Below are 18,117 nucleotides of genomic sequence, written 5' to 3'. Positions count from 1 at the left end.
AATGGCGGTAACATGCAACGCCATTCAACTTAGCCCCTGCGCCGGCGCAATCACCTCTTCAACTCCACCGTCGAAATTATGCTGCAGTAAGATCAAGGAACAGAAGCCCTGCCTCTGCCAGTACCTCAAAAATCCTAACCTGAAGAAGCTTGTCAACACCCCAAATGCCAGGAATGTTGCCAGGACTTGTGGCACTCCCTTCCCCAAGTGCTAGAACCTATGATGCATCATGCAGCCTCACTCCAACAATATTTTAATATATATATATATATAATTTATATCTCTATGTTCTGCTTCTTGCTCATTGGTTCCATGATTAATGGGTATTAGAGAGAGAGAATTAACTTATGCTTAATTAATTTGGTGTGTTCTATTTTATCTATGCTGTACTCTCGGTGTGTGGTTTATCAATAGTAGTGGTTGTAAAGTGCTACTTATATATAATGAGAATTCGTATTGGATAAGTGCTCAGATTGCTTCTATACGAACTACTTCTGCTTGTAAGTGCTTCTACTAAAAGAGCTTTCATTAAGAAGCACCGCTTCGAAGTTAGAAGCACTTTTGGTTGCTTCTCTAGAATGTGTGTCTATGATGCATAAGAACTTCTGACTTTTTCTGCCAAATACAATTAGAAACGTTTTTGGTTGTCAGAAAACACTCTTACTAAAATTTTAAGAGAAGCCAATTTATAGTGAAACCAATTCAATCAGATTTGAAACCGTTGGAAACGAATCGATTCTTTATTGAGATTTGAAGATTACAGAAAACTAGGGTACCAAATCAAACACCATGCATAGCGTGCATTGTGCTCAATGGTCACACTTCACAATACAGACAGTGAAAGCTTGAAAAAGCATTTACATGTACATTATTTCAAAGAATGTGAAATACTTACAACAAAAATGTACTTTCTCACAAATTGAGAAGATTGGAAATCTGGTTCCAGCCCATCATCCATGGCCTCCTATCAGATGGGAGCACAAAATTGAGCTCAAACATCTCTCTCGACAAGTTTCCGCTTTCGCAGAAGCCAACAAGCTTTGCAACTATTTCAGCACTCTCCTGTATGTGCCTGGGATCAAGGGGATCTTGCCAAAGCTTGTTCACAAACTGCAGCTTCCTCTGCTTTCCTTCCAGCGGGACGTCCCATTTCATGTACAATGCATCTCTCTCCTCTGCCGTCAAGCGTGAAGACAACCTCTTCGCAAGGAACTCCCTTTCGCGCTTTAGCGCTCTCATACTGCATATCGGAAGTTTATGAGGAATCTTTAACTAAAAGGAATGATTTCAACTAGTTGAAAAGAGAAGAAAGGGAACCTTGATGGCAAAGAGACTGTGGGTTCGTCTCCCACTTGAGCAGGGCTAGCATTCCCAAGTTCCGCAAGATGCTGTTGCAGCCATGTCAACCGCCTCAGCTCCACTTCCACGTAGATTTGATCAGCTGGGTCACCCTTAAACAACAAATAAAATTGTGTCCTGTGAATGATGGAGACAAAGCACAAATCCCATAACTCAATGATCTGCTGTCTTTGTTCCTTGAAAGTTATTTGCCACGAGACTTGGGGCTCCTCAGTCTCACATATGTTCTCGTCATTCTCTAAATTGTACCCGGCAGCTTCATTTGCTTCCAGCTCCAGAACCTGGAGGCGTAACCAATTGAAACGAAATGAGATTTTTTCACAAGGTTAAAAAGAATAATATATGCATGTGTGCATGTTTTGTTTAGATAGTAGAAAGAATGTGTTTTCATACCTGGCAAACTAGTAACTGCTTTTGGTACTGCAGTTTGGCCACCCGCTCTTTCAGTTCCGTTACATATGTTCTAATGTTTCTTACGTTCTCTTCTGCTGCATTTTGGAACATCTTCTGCATTTTCTTCATGTTTACTGAACTGGAACGCCGATACCCTGTTGGAGTGCTCTCCTTTGATGAGACATCTCCACATTCTTCATTCTTTGTCGGAGTCCTCTTCTCAGACTCTGGTTGAATCTCACCGGACATAATATCATCATTCTCAGGAGCCCTATTTTCGGTTTCAGATTCTGCAATTTGCCGAGAAGCTGATAGAGGTGAGCAAGGTGATCTGATGAAATTTTGTCGGTTGGCAATGTTACTTGAGGCCAAAGGTAGACACTTCTTCTTTTTAGACTCTTTCTTAGACTTGAGGGATGCCTCGATATTGCACTCTTGTTGATTGCTAGGAAGAGACATCACCAATTTATCTATTGACTTCTGAACACTTTCTAGCTGTTCCTCGAGATTTGCAATCGTGCTGCCTTGTGAATGAAGTCTCGTAATCTCTTCCTTGAGATTAGCACTTACACTCTTGTTAGTAGCAACAACAGTTCCAAACTCAACTTCTTTTGGCACTGATCTGACAAAACGCATTTCTCTTATTTCCGCTTGAAGATTGGCAATTGTTTCAGCTGCATCTTGGTTGCCTAGCCTATGACAAGCCACCTCTTTTTGTAATACTTCCAGAGCTCGATTTGCTTCTTCCCCTAGCTGTTCTTGCAGGTGTTCAAGTTTTCGGATTTCATGCATTAGTGTGAAAGGAGCAGTTGATGATTGCCTCATAGACTGCCTCAAATTTCTTGCTCTATCACCAGGGCCTATCTCCTTTTTGTCTGGTTTTGTTGATAGAACACCGGTGTATGAGAGACATTTCTTCACAGAGGGATGGGGTATTTCCGAAGGGTTTGAACCCTGAAGTTGGTATATACAAAGTATTTATAAGCTAAGCGAATAACAAATTCATATATGGGGAGAGAGAGAGAGAGAGAGAGAGATAGACCTGTGGATCCTCCTCAAGTTTTTGCTGTAATTCAAGCACTTGAGATTTAGCACGATCTCTTTCGTGTTTCAGTTCTTCAATCTCCATTTCCATCTAGTGATGACCAAAAACATTTTATATATACATTTCCAAGCACATGAAACGAAATATCTAGCAAGACAAGTATGTCAGTTTACCTGCTGAATTTTCAAGTCTTTTTCCCTTGACGGGTCAGGCGTGCGCAGCTCTGCTTCCAGCCTTGCTACTTCCTTCTGCAAATGTTTCACTAGCTGTTTGTCCGAAACAACCTAGCAAAAAGAATTTTCTACATAAATAAGAGTACTAAAATGTATATTGTAAATAAGCAGAGATGCAAACTGAAAAATATTACAAGAAAATTGACGATACCATATTCACACGAGCATTATTTGTTACTTCCTTTGCCCTAGTGGCAAAGAAGAGCGTATTGCGAGATTGTTCAAAATGGCTCAATGCCGGACTCAAGGTGCATATGATGGCAGTGCGTGCATTCCCACCGAGAGAATGCTGCAATATGCGGGTGAGCTTTGAGTTTCTATAGGGTATATGACCACTTTTTTTGCCGCTGCTGCAAATCAAACCAGTTCACATAGGTAAGAAAGGAAACTCACTATAATCTTTCACATGATGAAAATGTATGCAAATATAGATTCTTACCTAAGCTTTCTAATGACAGTTGTAAGTGTCATCAAGCTCAGGTTGATGTGGCAACCTTCCCGGAGCCTAGCACCATCTGCATGTGTTTGTGAAGCTCTTTCGCTTCCAGCCAGATCGACAAAGTTCTGCACATCATCGACATTCACAATTGTTAACCAAGAAGTAATAATTGAAACAAGGAATTTCAGAACACGTAACTTGTTCCATTTAGTTCCTTACCAGGCTTGCCACGAAAGATCTCACGCAGTCAGAATTCTCACGCAGTGTACTTTCAATTGTCTACAAGGAGAGAATATGTTATTTACAATGTCTCGATTGTTAGGAGAAGGAAAAAGCTTCGTTAACTAGCGTCAAAGATCGATGATGAATGAACTGACCAGCCTTATTATCTGATGAGACCGGGAGCTGTTATCATTCAAAGCAGTTTCACCAACTTGTCTTTGCGCTTCACAAATGCTGATTAAATGTCTCAAATGCTGATCATTGCTTGCAGTTTCCTCCACCAGTTTCTCAACCACGGTACCTTTCTACATTAGGGGAATCCAGAACACGAGTCAATGTCAAAGAACAAGTAATGTAAAGAGCATCCGCGAAGGCTTATTACGGAAGTACCTCTGGATCATCTAGAAGCTTCAAACTACGACCCGATTCTGAATTTAGGAGGTCCCTCACATTCTCATTGTATATTTCTAGTCCAGAAATTTTTATTGTAAAGTCTCTCTCCGGAGTCTGCAAAACAATCCGAGCACATTAGTCTCAAAGCTATAATCTTCACCATAACTTTCATAATTGTTGTTAGTTCGCGATGATTAGGTTTACATTGATGATATGGTTGTAGATATCAATGACAGCTTTCTCTGTTATCCCTCTCATTGTGTATGTCTTCCCACTGCTCGTTTGCCCGTAAGCGAATATAGTTGCTGCAGTGCCAAAGAACATCAATCAATTGTTCAAAAGCGAGATGAGGATCGAAAAAGGAAGAAAAGACATGAATCTAAGGATAAACCACTACCATTGATGCCCATCAACGAAGACAAGGCCACATTTTTCACTCCTTCCTCGTATACTGATTCCGTTAAGGAACTAGGACCGAAAACTTTATCTGCAAGCAGAATAAACCAGTGAACCAATTATCTAATGTGAACCATCACACATGAGAAATTACAAAGAAGATACATTGGCAGGGGTTTTTCCATACCAAATGTGAATGGGACCGGTTGAGCTGAGCGTTCTTGAGGCGGGGGCTTGTACACAATCGTGTTGTCATCGAGGCATTCCCACGCAACTTGGTCCTTTGATAGTTGCTCTCTTTTGTTTAGAGGCCTTAAACGCACCGTGACAACGATCTTCTCCTCCTTAGCTCGTGGCCCGCCTGGAGTTGAGACTGGTGTCCTGTCTATTTTTGAAGCCGGTGTTGATGCCGGTGGCCTGTCTATTTTTGAAGTTGGTGTTCCAGGAGTTTTGACAGTCATTGTGCCTCGAATATACCGGATTAAACGAGCTTGAAGAACAAAACACCAACACCGAATCTCAGGCCTTTCCCAGTAAAGGTTAAAGCCTTTCTGCTAAAAACAATCTTGGAATTAGTCTGACGGTAGAAACCAAATACTTTTGGATCCAAAACATTTCAGATCATAAAAATTTGACAATTTCCCATGACCCTCTCACTAATTGAAATATTTATCCCTAAAATCTTCAAACTTTAAATCTAAACTTATGATAAGCAAGCAGACGTTGGCGTAGTTGCCACATTGGCTAGAGCAGATGTGCTCCCTATACGCCCAAAGGTCGAATTCTCCTCCAACCACTTATTAGTTTATAATTAGTAACCATGTTAGAAATCAATTTCTTTCCAAATAAGATTGAATCCATCAAATTCCACTGGTTTTAAGCATCATATATAAGGAAAGCGAAAATCTGTACAGATCAGTTTTAAAAGAAACAGAGGAAACTCACAGAAATAGAAAGCCGGATTCGACCCGGAAACTCCCAGAAGTCTTCAGCGCACAAGAGGAATTGAGGGATGAAAGGGAGCGTTTGAGTTTGAGGACAATCGCTCCGAAGTCGGATTCGAATTCGAATGCTTGAAGAAGAAGAAGAAGAAGAAGAAGAAGAAGAAGAAGAAGAAGGAAAGGGAATGATGACAAATTATTGGCTCATTGTTTATTGGCCTTGTTATTCAATTTTGAATCTAGGGCTCCAACGGCTAGTTTTTTCCTTTTTCTTTTTGTCAATTTTGTTGGCTTATTTAATTGAGAATTTTACGGTTACACGCCGACACTTGCATGCGTTTTCGTTTTCGCGAGTTAAAACGGCAGCATCGTGTGAAGCGGGACCCAGTTTCAAATCCTAACGGTTATTATTTTATCTATTTTTTATTTAATTATTTTCCCTTCCACAAAAGGACAAAAAGAAAGGAAGAGTTTCCTACTTTCAATTATTAGTCCAGCCTGGCCCTTCAAACATAACTTTTGTGTGTGGGGTATTGTTTCTGTGTTATAATTGAAAAATATGTACAAATTTATCTTAAATTCTTGCTTGTATAAGTTTTACGATGTTGTTCTTAAATTCAGATAAAGAAAAAGGTGAAGAACGTCAATTAGTCGACAATCGACATTTTACTTTTCGTATTGAGTTTTTATGTATTAATTTCTCTCAGTATGTCTTGTATTACTGACAACACCAACGTAACGACGTACTCGTGCTATAGTTGTTATGAGATACTCGGTACCAAAATCACATGATTACCTCTCAAAAGGAAGAAGAATTTCCATGGCAGATATATACTGTTATTTACAGGTGGGCAAAAACCCAGTCTAACTGTTTGAAGTGGTCGATTCAAACCAGTCCGATCATTTTGATATGTTTGAACGAAAAATTTGAAAGTTAACCTTCAAATTATGTCTAAATTTTGAGTTTGGTGGGTTATTCAATCTTATCTAATCTTCAGCACCAAAGACGCAAAGGTATTTGAATGTCGAAGTTCTCGACACCCAACAAAGGATTTTTTGCTTGTTTAATAATTTGTGAGTTTGTGTTCAACTGAATCTCATGACTTCGCAAAACCGATTTGTAATGACTAAACATAAATATATAAAGTTGTTATTGACACTCTAAAAAGAGTTGTCAACCCGATAATATAACCATATTATCACTAGTCTACACTGGGTTCTCTCATACACCGCTAACATTTTTTCATCACTAGTCTTTTTTGACCTTATTCTCCTGCCTCCCATGGCTTGCATTTTTCATTTCACTGTTTTCAACTTTTTGTCACATGATAGAATAATTTACATTAAACTATGGGAGGAGGATTCGAACACGGAACCTCGGATACAAGGATGGATGCTCTTAACCAACTGAGTTACAAGCCGCTTGACACTATTCCCACTTCTTACTTTTCTTATTTTCTATCTTAATTTTGTAACTTACCACTTTCTCTTCCGTTTTTTGCTTTTAAAACAAAAGGTTCACATTCCAGCATCCTCCATTTACGTCAATCATGAAGCTTAATTTCAAGGCTTGTAACTTGTGGAGTGGAAGCTAAGATACTTCCATCGGCGAAACAAGATTGATTTCACCTGCAGCGCATGCCGTGCGAAGCAAAGAACTGGAAATCGGGGTGATTGACCTGGAGCAGGCTAAGCCAACTGTCTGCGGCCTGCATCAGGGAACTCACCAGTTGACACTCTGTCACTCCATTTTGTGTCCACAGGGATCCTTTTAACTTGTAGGATGCCAGTCCAAAAACAGGTAAGGAAATCCTTGGGACACCATCCATCTCACTGGGATAGATCATCACTGGAGCCGGGCTATTTCCAGTACCTGAACACGAAAAAAAACAAAAAATCTTACGACATCAACTGGCAAGACAAAATAAATGACCCAGTAGATTGAATCATTTGCTTAAGAAAAGTTATAATAGTGTTTCACATTATCGTTTTAGGATCTAATGTTGTTGCTAAACGTAAACCAGTGAATGAACATAGAAGAGCGAACTCCCGCCATTGAATCTCTATGATCAAAATCCTCGTAGGCATTATAATGGTGAAAGATGTAAACTTATCCAGAATCCTTCCCCTTCGCGCACGTCGCCACTTCTCTCTATCTCCCTCTCCCTACCTCCCCTTCCTTTGTGCAAGCAGATAGTGCCAAACTCAAGTAGCCAGAACACTCCTTCACCACCTAAGTTTGTGCGTGTTGCTCTTAGGAAACAACCAAGGATAAAGATTATAGAAGCCCGAGACCAACCATAGAAAGGAAAATATCCTATCATATAAAAATGCTGGAAAAAAAAAAACCACAATAATACCACAATACCAATTAGTAAAAAGTCATTGTTACCTGTCATGGGTGTTGAAAGTGAATGATACGTCAAAAAGCAAGCATCTAAATCTTTCAATGTTGGACCCGTAGGTATTCGATATATGGGATACCTACAAAATCAACCAGATAATATGAATCTTGGTCCGTACAAGAATATTTATAATAGTACACCTCGTATTTTTCTTACCAAGCGACTGACATCCAACTTCCTGGCAGTAAGTCACAGCTTCTTAATGTCTTTAACCCAGGGTACTGATGTGCAAGACCTGATATCTGTTAACAATCACAATAATTAATCAGAAAAAAAGGCAGCTAATGCAGAGCAAAGACCACAAAGTACTGAAATCTACTGCGGTAAGAAAATAAACTAGCCTTGTCAGCCAATGGTTCACGGCCATATGGAGCATCCTGCTCAAGAAACTCAAAAAGCAGGACACCTCGAGAATTCCCAGCTTCTCCATCATCACTAGAAAAGCCTTCTTGTAATACAGGGTGTTCACCATGTATGGACAAACTGCCCATTCTAGTAGGTATGTCCCTGCTTAGATGGTGAAGAATCCCCTGCTCCTTTGCAACCTTTATGTGTTTCTCAAATTCATAATCACTGCTCGCATCACTACTCGAATCTAAATAGTTGTCGACATCATAGTCCTCACCCACTTGCCTAACCAAACGGGAAACATCAAAATGTAAGTCACATGCCATGATGCCAATTAGCCTTATAACACACTAGAATCTCTATTATCAACAATCGCACAGTGCTACATATGACAAAAGTTCATGACAAGGAACACATAAGAAAATGGACAGACAAGAAGAAGGCCTTTACATGTCAGAGGAAGACTGGCAAAAATTTGTAGACTTGTGTATTATATAGAAATGAAACTGAACATAATCAAGACATAATTTTACTAGCACTGAATCATTATCTATCACAGTGTGGAACCAAAACTTTACAAAACAAATTGATCAACTAAGCACTGAAGATATGAATGTACAAAGTGATAAATTTCCCATCAGAAACCATTTGACGGTGACCTCCACATCTACGTAGATAGTACTACCTTATCGAAGAGAAAGATTGCAATCAGCATATACATTGTATGATTATATTCCCTGAAAACGATTAGTACTAGTCATGGATGTCCGCAATAGATCATTATACATATTCCTGTAATTTAACCAACATTGTGAACATAACATCATTTACAGTACTATTTCATGTAACTGATAATCGTTGTAAACAAACATATAACAAAGAAAGATTACAGAGTCACATAACTCTGGTGTTCTAAGTGTATGAAACTATGAATCCAAACAGAAAGCTTTATTACCTTGACTTTGCATTTGACTTCACAGAAGATTCCCCATATAATTGGATACCAGATAAATACGGAACATAGTATTGAATAACAGAATCACAATTGTTAAGGACCAATGGTACTCCTGCCCCATATGCACTCCACTCCCTGAACGATTCCCATAGATCATTCAGTGTGAAGTAAGGCTCAAACTCAACATCACAAGTCCTCCGCCCCCTCATTGTCGTCTGCACCAAAACAAAAACCACAATGTTCAAAGTTAACACTTTTCAGAGGATTTCCCAAGTCATTAACGCCTCGTTCAAATCGCAAAACAATGTAAACCAAAAGTAATAGAACTCTGGCATTATTCTTATATTGGTTTTGCACCTAAAGATGGAATTTCTCGTGTCAATTTCGAGCTTCAGAAATAATTGTACTAGTTTTTATCAAGTCTTGAGTTGCAAAACTCCAACATCGAAAAGTCTAGTTTTCTACACTTTCTCCTGCATTTTCTCAGCAGCAAAAATGCAGTCTGAGTAACAATAACATAAACATGGTCAACACGTTTGCTTAAGCCTATTATTTTCTCAAATATAAGATTACCCAATAACAGAAACTCAGTTTTCTACACATTTTTGACAATTTTTCGAGCATCCAAAACAAAGCTAAACAGATAAACATGGAGATATGATCAACCTTTGAGAAATACTGAGCAGGAACAGAGGGAGTGGTGAACTCCAAGAGCCTGTCCAGATTGCTAGTCAGTGTCAGAGACCGCTCGAAAGAGGGCTTTTCCGATGAATTCTGATGCTCTTTGGGGCTCTCATTGGCATCGGTCTTGCTGGCTCTCCGAGCTTGCTTCTGCTGATTGTTGCATCTCTTCCTTGCTTTCACAGGAATGTAAAACCTGTCCTCCCCACGAACATTCCCGAACTGCAACCCGCTTCCCAACATTTCCCACAACTCAAAAATTAAACTTTCTCGCCTCCGTTTGATTGCTGAGAAAACGGAGGAAAATGGAAAGGAAAAGCCGAAACCTTCCGATATGTTCTGCTTTTTTACGAAAAACCCAACTCGACCGAGACGAAAACAAATGAAAAGAAGGTGGTGTTGGTTCTTTAGCTTATCAAAAGTCCCAAATTAGTACCAGAAAAGGAATGTATAAGATGCTGCGATTTATAAAGGGAAAGCGATCCCTGCGGTTTCTCGGCAACCAAACACAGCAGAGAAAACCCAAATTCTATCTTCAAAATCCCAAACTTAAAAAATGGATTGTATTGCAAATTTGGAAGTGATCAGATCAAATCAGCTTCGGAAAGCCCCGAAAATTTGTATTTTTTGAAGAAAAAATCGGAAAATTGGATCGTAAAGCTTGAAATCCCGAAGTAATAACAAAGCGGATTGAAGCAATCGAACGGGTTTTGCGTGAAGGAAGAAATGAAGCGCGGAGGAAAGCACAGGGGAGAGGGGAAGCTCGAACCAGAGTGTATTATAAGTGAAGACGAAGATAAAAAATAAAAAATAATAATAATTTCTTAATTTAATTTAATAAATTATTAGCTATAATAGGAGGGTGTATTTTTGTATTTTTGCTCACCTTCCTTTAGTAGTATTAGTACTCATCATCTTACTCATTATTATCGGATAAGTTTAAATTTTAAAATTCATTTTATCCATACGAAACAGAACTCAAAATTAAACTCATATAACGATGATAAATAAAATAAAAAATGTCGCTATAACTTGAAAATGATAATTAAAAATATTTCAAATAACAGAAAGAAAACAAAGGGCTAGTTCAGATTAGAAATTAAGAATTGCGGTTGCTCTTATAGAAAGTTTTGAGGAGTGAAATATCTAAAAAGCCCTTCTTTGTAGTCCCCTATGCCAATATCTACATCATTTCAATACATTATCTACTGCATCTCAATATTCTCGATACCGTAAGTGATCATTTAACACAGTGATGGAAAGAAGTTGAGCTTTTACAAGACGACATAGGTTTAAATTCCATCGGTGACTAATTTAACAAAAATCTATTTTTTGACAAAAAAAATATATATTATCGATATCGTAAGAATATTTTTACTACAATATTGTTATATTACGCTTGCTGTAAAAACATGGGTAATTTAGACATTTTCAATCCTTTTATTCCTATCTTTCATGTCATTCATATCATTCTTTCTATTTGAGCAACCCAAGTTTAAATTATTCTATCATAACCAATTTCCTTAATTATTTTGTGGGGGTGATAAATGAAATAATAAAAAATTTTGGGGAGGAAAATACGGCGCTAGTTGGACGGAAGGCATACACTTTTTTTTATCATTTTATTATATAGTATATACCTAAGTGTTTATTTACTTTTGTCATTTAATACTACGGTCTAGTGATATTCATCTTTACTTGTAAGTAAGAGGTCTTAAGTTAGATTCTCAGCAAAGACGAATTTGAACCACATTATTGCTAGCCCATTGTGAGCTAAGTACACCCCCTCCTCCTAGTGTAGATAATATCGTTTGTTCAAAAAAAAAAAAAAAAAACTAAGTACTTACTTATACTTAAAAAAATACATAATTGTCTTGGGATACATAAATTAAAAAATAGAATCGTATATAAATTATAAAGTACTATAAAATATTGAAAATATAGGGAACAAGCATATAAATGAGTATTTCTCCAAGCATGCAACAAGTCTCTTATAATTGATTGGACAAAAAAATGTAAATAGAAATTATATATTTTGTCTGAACGAGAATTGCAACTTAAGCCATTTTCTTAAATGAAAACAAATAAAGCAAAAAAAGTCACAAAACTAACCAGCTTGCCTAGACCATCCACTTTTTTTTATCATTTTATTATATAGTATATACCTAAGTGTTTATTTACTTTTGTCATTTAATACTACGGTCTAGTGATATTCATCTTTACTTGTAAGTAAGAGGTCTTAAGTTAGATTCTCAGCAAAGACGAATTTGAACCACATTATTGCTAGCCCATTGTGAGCTAAGTACACCCCCTCCTCCTAGTGTAGATAATATCGTTTGTTCAAAAAAAAAAAAAAAAAACTAAGTACTTACTTATACTTAAAAAAATACATAATTGTCTTGGGATACATAAATTAAAAAATAGAATCGTATATAAATTATAAAGTACTATAAAATATTGAAAATATAGGGAACAAGCATATAAATGAGTATTTCTCCAAGCATGCAACAAGTCTCTTATAATTGATTGGACAAAAAAATGTAAATAGAAATTATATATTTTGTCTGAACGAGAATTGCAACTTAAGCCATTTTCTTAAATGAAAACAAATAAAGCAAAAAAAGTCACAAAACTAACCAGCTTGCCTAGACCATCCAGACAGGCTGGGCAGGTATCTAGATGGGATGGACGAGCGCCTAGGTAGGTCTAGGTGGGATAGGCGGGTGGCTAGGAAAGCCAAGATGTTATTTCTTATTTTTCAAACGTCTAGAAATTTATTAACGCGGTGGCTAGCCACCTAAATATTGTAAATGCATAGAAAATTAGAAACTCATACATAGAAAGTTAGAAACTCATCTTCAATTGTTGCAAAGAAATTACGTATTCATATCAAATTATTCATAAGATCATATACACAAATTGATAGGATCCTTCTAAATTCCATTATTTGTGTTATTGTATGTGACGAATGGAAACAATAACTTCTCCTTTAAAATTGGTCACTAAAATAACGAAGAAATTCATTAATAATTAGACCAAAAAAAAAATTTCATTTGGAGTGTTAGTAGGGTGGTAGCTCTCACCTACTCCGCGCCCCGTGCCACGCACGTGTCAATAGTAACTACTATTGCGGCGGTTACTGGTTGCTAATCAAACTTAATGATTTTTCCTATAAAGTCATACTTTGTATAAAAGTTTTATTCTTACTTTGGGTATGAGAATAAGTCCCTCCTCATCTAGGGCTTGAAATCTCCTCCCATTCAAACACTACATATGTTCAATTCTTGGCCAACATTTTCTATACCATTCAATTTTCCAATGGTTGAATTGGACTGAGAATATTGAATCAAATCTATATAAATAGAAATTTTTAAGTTTTGATTTTGGATTTGATGGGTATGCATTGATGTTTAATTATTCAAACAGCTTATCTAGCTCTCTTAGTGGAAATTAAAATGTATCATGATGATTTCCTTTAGACCCAAAATAAAATATTGAGCTGGCAAACAAGACCGTCAAGTATGTAGTATATTATGGTGCACCTGCTTTCGTACCTTGGACTTTGACATATTTATAAATTATAATATTGAACGACAAACAATAATCAAGTTTTATCTCATTAAGTGGAATTTGCGGTATAAATACTAGAATGCCCATGTGCTTGATTTTGTGTCATGTCTTTCCGTAGCCCAAAGTACTCCACATTTTTCCTTAAAGTCTTTTGTCTTCCTAAATCTTCATCTATCCATTTTACCTTGAGACTCCGGCTCTTTCCAAGTCTTCATCTTGACATATATATTCATAAAAAGGACACTAGAAGTTTCATTGTCAGACTTTAAGGTGTGAATTTTTTGGTTTTTTTTTATATGTTACAAAAATCATATTTATATTTGATCCTAGGTTAAGTTTGGTTTATAATGCATGGATTCTCATGTAGTTTGCATTTTAATGTGTGTCCATGTTGAATGGGGTTGGTTGAGGTTGGTTATATATTTATATTTGATCTTAGGTTAAGTTTGGTTCACAAACGCAAATTATGATGTTGCTATTTCGTTTGTTTAATGCCAAAATATAATTGTTTATAGTAGTTTTAAATTTCCATGTTGTTTTCAGAAAAAATGAAAAAAAAATTAAAGTGTAGCTTTAGGTTAGAGAAACTTCTCCATCATGCACTAAACCGAAAATATTTATATTAATTCTAAGCTTTGTAGAACCATGCCAAAAGAAAAAAAAAAATACACACATTTTGGGTTAGGTTTAACTGAAAGGGTTATGTTATCCACACATCATTTTTTAACCTCTCACACATCTTTCTCTATTTATGATCATGGGATCTAATAAATTGAAGAAGATCAAATGACAAAAATTAAAAAAAAAAGTATGTAGAAGATAAAAATGAATGTATGTGGATAATACCATCATAACTGAAAATGTTGAAAATATAATTAAAGTGCATGACTTATTCTTCAAAGTATTTTTACCGATACAACAAGGAAATAGAAAGTTATTGATGAATATTGTTGAGAGGGAGCTTAATTACATAGAAGGACCGCAATCATGATAGTTCAGTCCCAATAAAGAATTGTCAGAGAAAAATTTGTGCATGTTAATCTTTATATATAAAGCTAAGGGCCCAATGAATAGTATTTTTTTGGTGCCACAAGCTTCACAAAAATAAATAGACAAAAATACCCTTCAAACAAAAAACTTCAAAAACAATTCAAAATAATGCATCAAATTTGGCAGGAATATTTACGTCATTTTAACATTGTTTTTTAATAATTAATTTTTTTTGTACAGTTTTTTTTTAAAATAATTAGCAGCTCACAATAGGCTAGCAATAATGTGATTCAATCAGTTGTTTATTAAATATTATTTTCTCTATTTTTAAACACTTTCAAAACATCTTAAGAGGCGTGCAATGGGGAGAGAGTGGGTTTAGCCTCATAATAGGCTAGTAATAATATGATTCAATCAGTTGTTTGTTAAATATTATTTTCTCTATTCTTAATATAAATTCAATAGAGACCGATTTTATTATGTGGATTCAACTGCTTTAATTGGTTTATAAGAGGTTTCTTCTAGCACGATCTAAGATTGTTCATTTACTTCAAATATTTGACTTTCCTTTTGTCAACTTACACATATAAATATATTTAAAACGTATAAGTAGCGTGTGACACACCGTGATTCAAAAAATATCTTCTGCACACGTACATAAAGACTAATGTATTATTAGAACGAAATACTATACTACAGTCAAATCGTTCTATGCAATTTCTTCTACGCAATTAAATATTTAGCGTAAGCCACTGGTAGGAGGTCCTGATTTGTGGGTCTTCATATGTTGTTACTCTTGTCCATTTAATTGGTTCTAGTTTATATCTCCCATGCACGACACAATTCTTTATTTGTGTACCGATTAACTTAATTGCACGCCAACTTTCTCGCTGGGAATTCAATATGCCTCATCTAACCGGTTGCATGCATGCATGCATGTCTGGTAACATGTTGACATGGTGCGCCTATATGAATTTAGATCCTATTCAGACCTCACTGTCTGGAGTTAAAAGAGTAGGAAATTTAAACTGTTAAGAGAGAAAAAGAGAAATTCGAGCCCTTGATTTGTGTGAGGTGGGCTAGCAGAATGAGTTATTAGAGACCGTTGAAATTCAATTTGAATAGTTTGAATTTCTTGCTTCTTAGACTTTAAACAATGAGATTCAGAGATGATATTTGTTCTGCCATACCAAGTATCAGAATTCTTGTTTCTTAAGTGGCCTTAATCTTCATCGTAGGAAATTTTTTTCAAGGGCTAAGAATGAAAGTAAGGCAGGCACATTGGAGGGAGAGAGAATCTAAGTCCCCCTTCAATTACCAAAACCATCCAATTAAAGTGATTTTCCAAATCAAACCTACCACGCTCCAAGGTCAAGAGAGCATCTCCACCGGGAGATCTTTCATCTCTTTTCCTTCATTTTTTTCTCTTCTCTGAACACCTCGAAACTCATTTCGCTCTCATTTTGCCCCTTTAGGCGTCCATTCCGTTAAATTAGTTAGCATTACCTTTGCTTTGTCTCTGTTGATTTCATCATCAATGTTGTGAACTTTTACCAACGCAAATTTTATCAACACTATTTAAACATACATAAGAAAAATAAATATTGTATATATGTATCGCTATTTTTTTGAATATTTAATCATTAATTTGATGTCAGTCAAATTCAAAACTTGCTAGTCTTTGAATGTGACACAATACCAACAAGTTCCAAGACGATCGGCCACGGATGTATTGCTATCTATGATGAAATGTAAGCAAATCAATTTGATGTGAATCAATTCATAATCCAACTCATTCAGATGGGGTTCCTTGGTTCCCAAAAAAAAAAATACAAAATATGTGCAATATATTATCCCAATCAAATGAGGATGGGGACTAATTTAACGTAGTAGAGACTAGAGAGTTAGCAATGTGGTTGAGTGAGTCCCATGTGACAACGAGGTTCACACATGGACAGAACTTCGGAAAGTTTGACAAATAGCCAGTTTTAGAGGTAAAAATTGAATTTTAGCCAAATTTTCTAATTTCTTATAATTCTAACTAAAAACTCGAGTAAAAAGTCTTAATTACCCTTAATGCTAATTCTCTCCATTGGGTTTCTAGCACTGCAGAAAAACCAACCAACGCGTAGAACACATATTTTATGTAATCCTGTAGTTTGAAACTGGGAGACATATGTTGAATTATTATTTAATTGTTGATAAACAAGTTCATTTTTTATTTGTAACACCTTATTTGGTTTGCTAATTTAATCTCCCTAGCATTACTCTTAGTATAAGCAAACATGCCCTATTGAAATGTAGTTCACTGTGCCTACTCCTTAGGTGAGGGTTTAAGGGTACTTGAAAGGAAAATGGTTGATTAAAATTGTACTTTTGAGTGGGAGTCGGATGACATGCTTCTACATTTTGAAATTCTTCGGGTTGAACAAATATGGTTTGATGAGTCGGTTTATAAGGAGTTTTGGGGAAGAAGACAGACGTGACGTGAACCCAGAGAAAAATCCTTCTCTTGGGCACTGGGTAATGGAAACCACTACCAATAAAAATATCTGATAGTCCCTCAACTTCTTTGTTCCAAATCATTTTCTAGACTTTTAATAAAGACAAAGTCACTTTAGTCATAAAAGTTGACATAATGATACATGACCATTTTTTGGACGATATTCCAATAAGCCATCTACCCTAAACCAAAATGCCCTCCATCTTCTCTCCACCTCCAGACACGAGTATTCCACTTGAATCTTCAACATTCTCTCTTTTTCTTTGTTTGGTAAGGCAATATTTTAGGTTATTCTAAATTACAGGATGAGTTTACGGAATAAAGATTTGTATTTGGGTGGGCGGCATGCTAATTTGCTCAACAAACCTAACCCACGTTTGCGAAACTTGATATTCTATGCAATGTCCTTCCCTTTTTATGATTGTCAATTGCTGTACGTTCAGCTTGTAAAATAATCATTTTCCATGAAAATTTTACCAGTTTTTCCCAGAGTCCTTGACTTTGTTTTCTTGTTCAATGCTTGAGCTTAGAGAAACATCAAATTAGTTAAGAAAGTACAGGGAATTATCTAAAAATTATGTTCTTAAAACTGCACAAAGTACATCCTAACCCAACAGCATAATCCGCCAGCAACTACGACCTAATCTTACAAAAAATACCCGTCTGGTCTATCCCGCAATGCGTGCCTTTGGCCTTCGAAGAACGATGACGAGGAGGAACGTGAGCTGCAATGAGTGCTGCAACTAAACCAGCATTTCTCACTAGTCGCTATGCTGGGCTCAGTGAACTCTTGCTTATCCCTTTCGTCTACGAATTTGTCCAATTCGTCGGGGCCTGCTACCATGGCTCCCAAAAGCAATTTTGGATTCGGATCCTTGGTGTTTTTCCATCTCTCTCCATCTTTACAAGAGTATTGATGACCGTCCCAAGGGATCGATGCACTTCTATGGTGTATTGGGTTGGAAACTTGTCTCCGAAGCCAACCATGTAGCTCAGCTTCATTGGATTCTCTCCTAGAATGTAATTGACCTGAAAAAAAAATTGCATAAATAAGGAAAAACATTAAGACTCGTTTTCCTATGCAGGTACAAGACTGAGCTTGTATATTCGATTTAACTTATCATATGTAACAATTGCCTGAGTCATCAAGAAATTGCGCAACATATCGACGGAAAAGCCAGAACTGCTGCAACTCCCACCAGAACTACGCAGAAGATCAAGGTAGTGGCTGTACAATTTACTAA

At 36.6% G+C, this 18,117-nt stretch overlaps 2 protein-coding genes across 2 annotated transcripts; both read right to left on the bottom strand.

The window, feature by feature from the left end:
* Positions 1-726: 726 nt before the first annotated feature.
* Positions 727-5,537, bottom strand: LOC137711365 (kinesin-like protein NACK1). Its single transcript, XM_068450593.1, has 14 exons — positions 5,426-5,537; positions 4,668-5,031; positions 4,482-4,571; positions 4,289-4,389; positions 4,082-4,198; positions 3,847-3,996; positions 3,689-3,748; positions 3,470-3,594; positions 3,182-3,380; positions 2,971-3,081; positions 2,795-2,887; positions 1,753-2,706; positions 1,318-1,640; positions 727-1,240 (listed from the first exon to the last, which is right to left on the bottom strand). Exons 2-14 carry the CDS (start codon positions 4,939-4,941, stop codon positions 913-915), a joined length of 2,925 nt encoding a protein of 974 aa, XP_068306694.1. The 5' UTR covers positions 4,942-5,031; positions 5,426-5,537; the 3' UTR covers positions 727-912.
* Positions 5,538-6,630: 1,093 nt separating this feature from the next.
* Positions 6,631-10,568, bottom strand: LOC137711364 (uncharacterized). Its single transcript, XM_068450592.1, has 6 exons — positions 9,796-10,568; positions 9,130-9,344; positions 8,168-8,459; positions 7,983-8,068; positions 7,814-7,905; positions 6,631-7,294 (listed from the first exon to the last, which is right to left on the bottom strand). Exons 1-6 carry the CDS (start codon positions 10,051-10,053, stop codon positions 7,047-7,049), a joined length of 1,191 nt encoding a protein of 396 aa, XP_068306693.1. The 5' UTR covers positions 10,054-10,568; the 3' UTR covers positions 6,631-7,046.
* Between the last annotated feature and the right edge of the window lie 7,549 nt (positions 10,569-18,117).

The sequence above is a fragment of the Pyrus communis genome, chromosome 12 (assembly GCF_963583255.1).
Source record: "Pyrus communis chromosome 12, drPyrComm1.1, whole genome shotgun sequence".
Classification (NCBI taxonomy): domain Eukaryota; kingdom Viridiplantae; phylum Streptophyta; class Magnoliopsida; order Rosales; family Rosaceae; genus Pyrus; species Pyrus communis.
Note: the sequence above shows the minus strand (reverse complement) of the source record. Positions and strands in the feature narration are given on the sequence as shown.